The sequence below is a fragment of the Helianthus annuus genome, chromosome 10 (genome assembly GCF_002127325.2).
Source record: "Helianthus annuus cultivar XRQ/B chromosome 10, HanXRQr2.0-SUNRISE, whole genome shotgun sequence".
Taxonomy (NCBI): domain Eukaryota; kingdom Viridiplantae; phylum Streptophyta; class Magnoliopsida; order Asterales; family Asteraceae; genus Helianthus; species Helianthus annuus.
In genome coordinates this window covers 8,709,444-8,722,112 of record NC_035442.2, presented here as the reverse complement: position 1 = coordinate 8,722,112, position 12,669 = coordinate 8,709,444, and the positions used below count along the sequence as shown (strand labels likewise).

General features: G+C 35.0%; 1 protein-coding gene across 1 annotated transcript; it reads left to right on the top strand.

Annotated features, from left to right (window-relative positions):
• Positions 1–1,105: 1,105 nt before the first annotated feature.
• Positions 1,106–12,108, top strand: LOC110880542 (receptor-like protein EIX2). The gene is made up of 3 exons (XM_035978115.1): positions 1,106–1,865; positions 1,968–2,285; positions 10,427–12,108. The coding sequence occupies exons 1-3, from the start codon at positions 1,106–1,108 to the stop codon at positions 12,106–12,108; spliced, it is 2,760 nt and encodes a 919-aa protein (XP_035834008.1).
• Positions 12,109–12,669: the final 561 nt, after the last annotated feature.

The window sequence follows — 12,669 nt, the reverse complement described above, 5'->3', positions numbered from 1 at the left end:
ATTGTGATAACAGGTCAACCATATGCTTAGCCAAAGATCCCGTCTATCATGGAAAGAGCAAGCACATACGCGTGAAGTATCATTTTATACGAGATCTGCTCAAGAATGATGAAATAGAAGTTTGTTTCTGTTCCACTAAAGAACAAGCAGCCGATATATTTACTAAAGCTCTGCAGCCCAAAGACTTCGAGCGGATAAAGAGTCTGATGAATATTGGGCCGATCTAACTTACGGGAGGGTATTAGAAGTATAGTTATAAGTTAGATCAAATATAATCTATAGTTATAAGTTAGTATATGTATTGTAGGGTTATTATTATTTCCTGTATTTATGTAACGTAATATAAGATAGTGACGGTTATGATCCGATATCATAACATATATATTCTGTACTAACATTATGATAATTTACCAATTCTATTCAAGAACATAAGATTTGGTTTTCTCTCATCATCCAAAACCCTAATCACAGAATCAAATTCCAACAATAATTTCTGATCAAAATTACCGGAATTTTGTTGTTTAAACAGTGTAGTAATTTTTTCTTTTATAAAATCATGTATCTTATTAATAATTACTTTTACTTGAAACAAATTGTAAGCAATGTTTGACATTTAAAAAAAGTGATTTCTTTTATGAGAATTTGTACTCTTTGAAGTTTGAACGGGTCATGACACTATTGTGTTTGTGCTTGTTGTTAGGGAGTTAACTTACAAGTGGTGTCCAGACTTGTGACCAAATACACATGTGCTGTAATAGTCAAAATCGGTTGATAGATAGATAGTAGCTAACCCCTGTTTGCAGATACCACCTTGCTGGAATAGTCAAAATCGCATTTTATTATTCTGTATGAATTAAAGAAACCTATTGGTGCTTGTTTATAAATCATTTTATTCCTTATCAATCCATATTTTATTATAAATGGGTCCAGGAGACATTTTTGACTTCAAAGTTTTTGTGTGAACAAAAAGAAACTCAAAGAATGAGTTGCCGTATTGACTTCCATGGCAATATTCATTTCTAGATCTATAAATGAACTAGTTTTGTCAATCTCAAAATAACCATCTTTACATTTCACCTTTTACTAGCTTAACCGGGGTTAAGTTATGGAGAACCAGTGGAGTTTGGGGCTCCATTTGATTTTTGTAACTACTATTTTGGCTGCCAACATAAATCCATGTTTGGGTGCTCAAAATACAACAGTGGCTTGCTTTGAACATGAGCGACTAGCTCTTCTCAAATTCAAACACAGTGTCATAGATGACTACGATATGTTGTCATCATGGATTGGTAATGATTGTTGCCGTTGGGATAAAGTCACTTGTAATGGTGTCACTGGAAATGTTGAAAGTTTGATTCTCAGAGGTACTCTTAGTTTTTCTCTCCAGGAATTCTTACTTGGTAAAGAGGTGAGTATTTCTTTAGGAGATTTGAGTCATCTAAAATATTTGGACTTAAGTATGAATGATTTTCAAGGAAGCCAGATACCCAAGTTCATTGGATCCTTGAAACAATTAACTTACCTCAATCTCTCTAATGCAAAATTTTCTGGTATTATTCCACATCACATTGGAAATCTTTCTAGTCTAACGACTCTTGATCTCAGTTCATTTTATGAGAAAGAGCTTGTGGCAGATGATATGATATGGATTTCCGGCCTTAAGTCACTCGAGCATCTTCACTTAAATGTTGTGAATCTTAGTGGAGCAAAAAACCTTGACATCGTGCTTTACATGATTCCTTCGTTAAAAGAGGTAAGCTTGTCAGCATGTGGTATTTCCAATGCCGATCTTGGTCCTCTACATAATTCGAGCACTTCACTTTCTAACATCAAACATCTGGATCTCAGCTACAATTATTTCAAAGGTGAACTCCCTCACTTTTTTCGGAACATGACATCCTTACAATTCCTTGATCTTTGATCAACATTTGATTTTAGTCAGTCATGGAATTTTGCAAACACTCTAGGCATGATCCCTTCTTTATTAGAGTTGCGCTTAAAAAATTGCAACATCAACGAGATATATCTATCTCATACTCTTCATAATTTTAGTACCCTTCCTAATATCCATCACTTAGATCTGTCTTCTAATGAGTTAAGGGGTCCCATTCCGACATTCCATGGGAAACTTACTAAACTTTACCTTTCTGGTAATTTTCTGAACAGTTCAATTCCAGAACCTCTAGGAAAATTAAGATTACTACAGGTATTAGATCTATCAGGTAATAAGTTAACGGGTCACATTCCGTCTTTCCCCGAGAAACTTATTGAACTTGACCTTTCTGGTAATTACTTAAACGGCTCAATTCTAGAATCTCTAGGCAATTTAAGATTACTGCAGGTACTATCTTTATCCAGTAACAAGTTAACAGGTCCCATTCCCACGGTCACCAGGAAACTTACCTGTAACGCCCTGCCCTGTCGTACTTTCCTTAATTAGAAAACGTGTCTTGTATTTCTATTTTTGGAAGCTTGTTCCTTTTGTATTTCGTATTTCGTTTCCAACCATTGTAAACCCGAGACTTCGATCGTAATGAATTTCTATTTTCTTATACATGCTTATACGTGTCGCAATACTTGGGTTATACGTTGCCAATCTCGAATACATACGCGCAACTAATACCCGACATACTAGTACTCATAGCTTATACGTGCTTGTTAACTACTAAATATATGATTAATAATAATATTAGTAATAATAATAAAATAATAATAATAGTAATAATAACAAAATAATAATAATAATAATAATCATAACAAATAATAATAATAATATATTACACATCAACTTACGTTGATGTGTGTTGTTACTATTAATCAACAACAACAAAAAATAATAATAGTAAAGAAAAGGAGGTCACCCCATTACGAACCGAACAACCTTAGGCTGATTCATTTCTTAATTTTTACTAACATTTCCACCTAAAGAATATTGCAATTAATTAAATATACAGCTATAACCTAATAACACATCATCTAACCATGTTGTAACAAAAAAAATAAAAGGAATGGGCTGCCAAAATGGCCTCTCGGTCGTAGGTTCTAGAACAGCAACAACTTAATTCCTTTTTTTTTAGTTTTTCATCCAACTAATTACCATTAATGCCAACTAACTCTAACCCTAATCCTTCCCTATAAATACTAAGCCATCTCCAAGCCATTTTCACTTTTCTAAACACTCCCAACTCTCTCTAATCACTCCCAAATCACTCTAAATTCGCAAGAGCATCAGAAATTCGGACAGATTCAGCAAGCTCCACTAAAGTGAGCATAACTTCTTCATTTCTCATCTGTTTTAGTCCATTCTTTTTCCTATGTGCTTGGATCGACCTTACCTTCGATTCCATGGGTTTTTCACAGTAAATAAGTCCCTGGAACTCCGGAAAATAGGCTCCAAAGTTCACTGTTTTCATTCATCTTTACTAAACATTGTTTAGACTTGTGCAAACTTGAGTTTAACTCACTCAAACCCACGTCCTTATGCTTATAACCACTTCTATGGTTAGTTAAGCTTAAAAACGGGGCTGAGACATACAAAATCAGAGGTTAATCCTCATATACTTTCTGTTTTGTTTAGGGTTTTTAACCCACAAGTGGTGTTCAAGCTTCAAGCTTGATAAAGGTGTGATTGTGGACTAACTTGGGTTGTCCAACATAAGATCCCCACATCCCTTGATGATTTCTCATAGTGTAGATATTTCTTATTCTTGTATTGATATTAGTTCATGACCCTCCTTGTATGTTTTTACATCAAGTGTAGTGGTGAACCATAAGAGGTACCCAAATGGAAGCTTGTTCTTCCTACCTCCTACATGAATTCTATGACACAATAGAGGTACCTAAATGAAGATTTATCTTCTACCTCATGCTTGATTATTGGACTAAATAATACATATAATACTTATACATATATTTACTATTCGAACCCTTGATGGTGGACTTGTGTTCATTCGTCGAAATAGTAGAATACATCATCCAAGACATAAGACTTGTTACGATTCTAATGAGTATACTACTCATGAAAACATTAACCCTTGAGGTTTCATAGTGTCAAGAACAAGTACTTGGTGTTAAAGGACGATTACTTTTGAATACATATATTCTTGTGTTTTAACTTCCTAAATCCCTAAACGGACATATTCAACCTTCTAACCTCGTCAACTTCGTCACATTGGATAATCGGAAAGCTTATGAAAATTTTGTGAGTATACTCGCAACCCCCTTTTTATGTTTACCACTTTTTGGGGTGTAACATGTTTTACTATTAAACTACACTTAAACTTATTCTTTATGCAATGCACGAAACAATCCTTATACATGAATACTATGTTATGATACTTGATGCTTACGTGGACCATACTTATGTGATATGTTTTAGTCATTAGCTCTCACGAGCCTCCCTTCGACATGTATAGCGCTATAGGAGTAACGCACCGCCCCCCTTAAACTTGGGTCATGTTGAATTAATTAAACTTACTTGCGTAAACAGAGGTTGGCTAGAAATATTGCATGCCACGATAGGTTCATCTCGTATAAACTAAGTTGCCATGTGGATTCGTTTTAAACTTTTATACTTATACTTATACTTATGCTTAAACTTGTATACTCGCCTTTGCTTTTGCATTGAACTTTATTTTAAACATGTTACAAGTTGAGGATGATGATGCTATGAAATGAAGTAGCGTTGATGCCTAGATACACATATAGACGTTTAGGTTTAATCGTTGTATCAATTTTGATTATGTTGTATTGTAATTCCTTTGAACTTTACGTTATTTGATTTCTTTGTAATGTTGAAAAATGAATTATGAAATGAAATCGGTGTTTCCGCCATTGGTTGGGGTGTGACAGATTGGTATCAGAGCCATAACTATAGGGAATTAGGTAGAATTGCCATGATTTTTACCTAGTCTATAGTTCTAGAGCCTTATTCTTATGTTTTGCTTGAACCACTTGCATGATACATTATTTACTCCTTATTTATTTGCTTTTGGCCTTTTAAACATATATGTCACTTTTGTGTTAATACTTGCTTTGTTTGTTAATACTTGTGGTATCATTCCATCCTTCATGTGCTACCCTTGAAATGTCTTTTACGTATTATTTCTTGAGATACTTATTATGCTTATACTTGTTATTATTATTTTGAAGATGCGTTTTTTACTCGTGTATACTAAAATCAAACCACTCGTAATACACAAACGAGACGAGTTCACCAAAATAGGCGTGAAACCCACAATTTGGTGAATGACTCTCAATCCTTCTACTTTTCTTTTCTTACATGAAATTCACCATCAAGTTAGGAGTGAAATCCTCACCTCGATGGAGGAATTCAAATTTCAAATTCTAGTGGACCCTCGTCAAAGTGTTGAAATTAAATTTTGACCCGACGAGTACTAACCACACTTAGGATACTAAATCGCCAAGTTAGGGGTGAAACCCGCACCTTGTCGAGTAGTTCCACTCCTTGATTTTCATTAATCCCGCCAAGTCTCGAAATTTCAATTGATTTGGGGACATGTAGTAACTGGAAGGGTAAATACCGTTTACCGACTTGTCGGCGAGAGTATTTCACCTATTAGGCCAAAGCATGCTCCTCAAACTCGAAAGACTTTTCGACCACTTTGGTTAGTCAAAGTTCCGTTTTGGAACCATCCCAAATTTTAATCAAACATGTGTTCTACTATTTATTTTATACGATGCAATCTTTCGAATTCAAATTTAATTTCGATATTTACTCCTCACACACACACAACATATTATATCTTTTTCATACATTTATACATATGCATGATTTCAAAACGTCACTCAATTTTGTTTACATTCTTTGTAACGCCAAAATGGAGGCATACCATCAAGATAGGAGTGATTTCCTTACCTTGACGATTAGCTCCACTCCTTCTTTTCTTAAAACGACCTCACCGACGAGTTAGGGGTGATCCCTTACCTAGGTGATCGTTACCAAAACTTTACCTCAAAATGTCCTATTATGCAAATCCAATCATGTCTTATACCTAAGTCATTTATCATTTATCGAAATACCTACCTATATTAAATTCAAAATTCATTGTTTTATCAAACGTACTTCTTGTCCTACAACCTACTTTCACTTACTCATATACACGAGATTCTTAAATATATCTTAAACGTTTTACTACACAAATTTCCAAACCTTACGAAATGCTACCTATCAATTTAATCGGTCCAATGAAACTCTTGCCCATGAACTTCATATTCGACTTAATCACTAAAACACACTCACATTATATCGTCATACTAGAGAATTCCATTCTTAATCGAAACCAAACCAACCTTTCTCAATTACTTATAAGACCTTATAGATATTGTAAGATCGTTTTACCAAAGACTATTTTCAACATCAACGAATCATTTGTCAAAACCCTTTGCAATGAACACTAAGACCTTTGCAAAAAGAATTTCTAAGGATCAACGTTTTCACAAGAACCTCCTAAATTCAAAATTTCTTGTTTTGATGAAACGAACTTACTTTTCTTTTCAAAAACCTTTTCCTACACCGATTTTTAAAACACGTGGGCAAGAAGACTTCATGGGGACCGACCATCTTCGGATTACGTAAACTCTTTTTAAAACAAAGGTAGTATTTCCATTCGTTACAAAATACGTTGTGCATAACCAATGAGTACTTTATGTTCCTTTACATATACAAACTATATTCTACCCTTCAAATCATGCTCAATCTAAATTTGATTTGATAAACTCAACGTTTCATTTAAACAACTATACATGCATATCATCATACACGTTTTAGTCGTTTCATCGCGACAATTCCATTTATATCATTCGTATTTACATGCGCAACCTTTTGAGCACTTTTACATGCTTAAATTTGTTATGTTTTCAATTAATACGATATACGCAATCATTAGTATTCGTACTCACACTCACACTCATATTCATAACTATGCATCTTATGCTTATACTTATAATCGTATTCATACTTATACTCATACGTTTCATGCTTATACTTATATTCATACCGCTCATACGTTTCATATCTATGCTCATACTTTCATTCGTGAACCATACATTCGTACCCTTACGCGAGCAGAACCCGAGGGATTCGCTTACGTGGGTCCCATACATACATACATACTTACGCATGGACTTGCTTATACACTATATTCTTATACGTACATGTTCTTATTTTTAAATTATGTATACCCTGATTCATACACAACTAGTACAAGCTATGCGGATCATGCGACGATCAAAATAATCGCGGGTGCACACGGGATTATAGTGATGGGCGTATGAAAACCATAGAGTGTACTACTGTGTATGGTAAGACACGGAACGTAACATAACACCAAATACGAAACGGATGTAACATGGTCAAAACATGGTGGATACGCCGCTGGTACTTCCTATATATAAGTGTTTTCATCATGTTACCAAACTTTCGTAAGACGTGCCTTGAGAAATTTAGTGTTTTACAGACCTTTTGGACCTAATACAAACTTTAAACAACTCACAAACGTGTTATATCCGATTATCCATGACGAGACTTCATTCTTAGCACGCTATTTTCGTCTATCCAATACATATGCCATTCTTATACTTGCATTCGTTTATTAAGAGTCAATCGTTCAATTCCATATACGCAACTATACATTTCTAATTATGTTTGGTACCTCAAATCATTTTAGACAAACGAACTCCTTTGCAAACCTATCTTGTCATCCTTCAAAATTTCATACTTTTTACATTTCAAAATTTTCGAGTCTCAATTCTTAATAATCACCTTTGGCCAAAACTCTTTCAAGTCTTTCTCTTGAATAAATTTCGGGACGAAATTTCCTAAAGGAGGGGAGACTGTAACGCCCTGCCCTGTCGTACTTTCCTTAATTAGAAAACGTGTCTTGTATTTCTATTTTTGGAAGCTTCTTCCTTTTGTATTTCGTATTTCGTTTCCAACCATTGTAAACCCGAGACTTCGATCGTAATGAATTTCTATTTTCTTATACATGCTTATACGTGTCGCAATACTTGGGTTATACGTTGCCAATCTCGAATACATACGCGCAACCGATACCCGACATACTAGTACTCATAGCTTATACGTGCTTGTTAACTACTAAATATATGATTAATAATAATAATAATAATAATAATAATAATAATAAAATAATAATAATAGTAATAATAACAAAATAATAATAATAATAATCATAACAAATAATAATAATATATATTACACATCAACTTACGTTGATGTGTGTTGTTACTATTAATCAACAACAACAAAAAATAATAATAGTAAAGAAAAGGAGGTCACCCTATTACGAACCGAACAACCTTAGGCTGATTCATTTCTTTATTTTTACTAACATTTCCACCTAAAGAATATTGCAATTAATTAAATATACAGCTATAACCTAATAACACATCATCTAACCATGTTGTAACAAAAAAAAATAAAAGGAATGGGCTGCCAAAATGGCCTCTCGGCCGTAGGTTCTAGAACAACAACAACTTAATTCCTTTTTTTCTTTTAGTTTTTCATCCAACTAATTACCATTAATGCCAACTAACTCTAACCCTAATCCTTCCCTATAAATACTAAGCCATCTCCAAGCCATTTTCACTTTTCTAAACACTCCCAACTCTCTCTAATCACTCCCAAATCCTCTAAATTCGCAAGAACATCAGAAATTCGGACAGATTCAGCAAGCTCCACTAAAGTGAGCATAACTTCTTCATTTCTCATCCGTTTTAGTCCATTCTTTTTCCTATGTGCTTGGATCGACCTTACCTTCGATTCCATGGGTTTTTCACAGTAAATAAGTCCCTGGAACTCCGGAAAATAGGCTCCAAAGTTCACTGTTTTCATTCATCTTTACTAAACATTGTTTAGACTTGTGCAAACTTGAGTTTAACTCACTCAAACCCACGTCCTTATGCTTATAACCACTTCTATGGTTAGTTAAGCTTAAAAACGGGGCTGAGACATACAAAATCAGAGGTTAATCCTCATATACTTTCTGTTTTGTTTAGGGTTTTTAACCCACAAGTGGTGTTCAAGCTTCAAGCTTGATAAAGGTGTGATTGTGGACTAACTTGGGTTGTCCAACATAAGATCCCCACATCCCTTGATGATTTCTCATAGTGTAGATATTTCTTATTCTTGTATTGATATTAGTTCATGACCCTCCTTGTATGTTTTTACATCAAGTGTAGTGGTGAACCATAAGAGGTACCCAAATGGAAGCTTGTTCTTCCTACCTCCTACATGAATTCTATGACACAATAGAGGTACCTAAATGAAGATTTATCTTCTACCTCATGCTTGATTATTGGACTAAATAATACATATAATACTTATACATATATTTACTATTCGAACCCTTGATGGTGGACTTGTGTTCATTCGTCGAAATAGTAGAATACATCATCCAAGACATAAGACTTGTTACGATTCTAATGAGTATACTACTCATGAAAACATTAACCCTTGAGGTTTCATAGTGTCAAGAACAAGTACTTGGTGTTAAAGGACGATTACTTTTGAATACATATATTCTTGTGTTTTAACTTCCTAAATCCCTAAACGGACATATTCAACCTTCTAACCTCGTCAACTTCGTCACATTGGATAATCGGAAAGCTTATGCAAATTTTGTGAGTATACTCGCAACCCCCTTTTTTATGTTTACCACTTTTTGGGGTGTAACATGTTTTACTATTAAACTACACTTAAACTTATTCTTTATGCAATGCACGAAACAATCCTTATACATGAATACTATGTTATGATACTTGATGCTTACGTGGACCATACTTATGTGATATGTTTTAGTCATTAGCTCTCACGAGCCTCCCTTCGACATGTATAGCGCTATAGGAGTAACGCACCGCCCCCCTTAAACTTGGGTCATGTTGAATTAATTAAACTTACTTGCGTAAACAGAGGTTGGCTAGAAATATTGCATGCCACGATAGGTTGATCTCGTATAAACTAAGTTGCCATGTGGATTCGTTTTAAACTTTTATACTTATACTTATACTTATGCTTAAACTTGTATACTTGCCTTTGCTTTTGCATTGAACTTTATTTTAAACATGTTACAGGTTGAGGATGATGATGCTATGAAATGAAGTAGCGTTGATGCCTAGATACACATATAGACGTTTAGGTTTAATCGTTGCATCAATTTTGATTATGTTGTATTGTAATTCCTTTGAACTTGACGTTATTTGATTTCTTTGTAATGTTGACAAATGAATTATGAAATGAAATCGGTTTATTAAATATTGTCACAAATAGCGTTATGATGTCTCTAGCAATCTTCACACTTCGTCTCATCCCGATGTTTCTGCCATTGGTTGGGGTGTGACATTACCGAACTTCGCATTTCCCATAATTACTTGAATGGTTCAATTCCAGAATTTCTAGGAAAATTAAGATTACTGCGAGTAATAGATCTATCAAGTAACGAGTTAACAGGTCCCATCCCGACATTACTCGGGGAACTCCGTTCTCTTGATGTCTCTTATAATTCTTTGGAGGGAGTAGTTTCTGAATCCCATTTTGCTAACCTTTCGATGTTGAAGGACTTGAATGCAGCTTCTAACAGTAAGTTGACATTCAATGTTTCACTTGAGTGGCTGCCTCCATTCCAATTAATACAAATTGATCTCAGTTCTTGCAAGATTAAAAACGGATTTCCACAGTGGCTTCGAAATCAAAGGAAACTTCAAAGATTAGACTTGTCTAATGCAACCATCTCAGGACCTCTGCCCACATGGTTCCGAAAGATTCCCATCATTCCTTTCATTAATCTCTCCCACAATAACCTCCGTGGACCTCTGATAAACCTTCCTAGTGGAGGTACTAATATTGATGATTTGCGGATTTTGTTTCTTCAAAATAACAATTTCAATGAGTCTATTCCAAAGTCCTTATGCAAGAGGATAGATTTAGTTTATATTGATCTTTCCAGAAATAGGCTAATCGGGAAAATTCCCAAATGTTTTAAGAACCTACAAAAATTATTTGTTTTGAAATTAAGCTCAAATGTGCTACGAGGCAGCATTCCCAGTTCTATAGGGCACATTTCATCATTGGGATCGTTAAGCTTGAATGATAATAACTTTAGTGGTGAGCTTCCTGCGGTATTTTGGAATTTACGTTTACGGGTCTTAGATTTGGGTGATAATGCATTCTCTGGAAAAATACCGGAGTGGATGGGAGAAAAAATGACATCATTGTTGGTTTTTAGGTTACATAACAATAACTTCACAGGAGGAATTCCTCAATCGTTGTGCACTAATTTAGAACTTCAAATTCTGGATGTTGCACACAACAACTTAGTAGGAACAATCCCTCATTGTCTAGGAGAATTGCAAGGCATGGTTATCAATCATACCCTTGCTACCATTGGTGAGGGTACTGAGGAGAGGATGATTCGGGTAATGAAAGGTGTTTCTCTTGAATATGCGAATACATGGTCTTTTGTCACTAACATGAACCTTTCAAGCAATAAACTTGTTGGAGACATACTTGTAGAGTTAACTACACTTCAGGGATTGGTGGGTCTCAATTTGTCCAATAATCATCTTAGCGGATGCATTCTGGACCACATTGGAAACATGACAGCATTATTCTCTCTCGATTTATCAGGAAACGAGTTGGGTGGGCCGATCCCTCCAAGCATTTTAGCTTTGACTTTTTTGAGCCATTTAAATTTGTCAAACAACAACTTGTCAGGCCGAATTCCAACAGGAAATCAGTTGCAGACCCTCATTGATCCATCAATATATGACGGGAACAAACATCTGTGTGGAGCTCCATTGCCAAAGAATTGCTCCAGTCACAAAGACCCAACCGCTAAGCCCAAGAAAACACATGAAGCAGCTGATGAGCCCAACAAGGCATGGTACTTTTATCTGAACATAACTTGTGGTTTCACAACAGGGTTTTGGGGAGTTGTTATAGTTTTGGTGTTAAAGAAGCAATGGAGGCATAAGCTTTTCGTGTTTGCTGAGGAAACCATGGACAAGATACACGTTGCAATCATGGTGAGAGTTAACAAGATGAAGAAAAGAAGAGAAGCCATACAGAGTTGACGTGTCTAGTCATTTATATGTTGCTGATAGTTTGTTTGTGTTTTCTTTCTGTATTTTTCCATGTGTTTTCTTTCTGTTTTTTTTTTCCATGAAATTGTTGAATTTACTTCTTACGAGTTGCCATGAATGCATGAAACCAAGTAGAAAAGAATCATTTTAATCGAATTTTGACTGTTGTAATTGTTGAAAAATCGTTGAACATTATTAAGGTTACAGACATCGTTGAACATTATTAAGGTTACAGACCCATGAGTATATGCTTCTTTTTTTCTCATGCTATAAGTCCCCATCTCACACGAAATGGGCCAATCTATTTGTCTAACTTAAAATATTTATGAATTCAAAAAAGCATATTCGGCATTTTAGTCTTAGCTTAGAACTAGAGCTAGCAAAATGGGAGGGCCTTGTTGGATACGGGCCAAATGGGTCAGCTTCAATTCCGAGCCAAAACGGGTTGGGTTGTTCAGAACTTCAAAGTGACATGCCAACACCTTGTTTGTTCGTTTACGAATTATCTAAAAACGTATAACCGTTTTCCCCGAGTCATATACCAAAATTTTT

Excerpts from the sequence above, each read along its gene's own strand:
- LOC110880542 (XM_035978115.1), top strand. The coding sequence starts at position 1,106 with ATGGAGAACCAGTGGAGTTTGGGGCTCCATTTGATTTTTGTAACTACT. Across the intron at positions 1,866-1,967 it reads CAGCTACAATTATTTCAAAG|GCATGATCCCTTCTTTATTA; the intron begins GTGAACTCCCTC and ends CAAACACTCTAG. Across the intron at positions 2,286-10,426 it reads TATTGAACTTGACCTTTCTG|AATTTCTAGGAAAATTAAGA; the intron begins GTAATTACTTAA and ends GTTCAATTCCAG.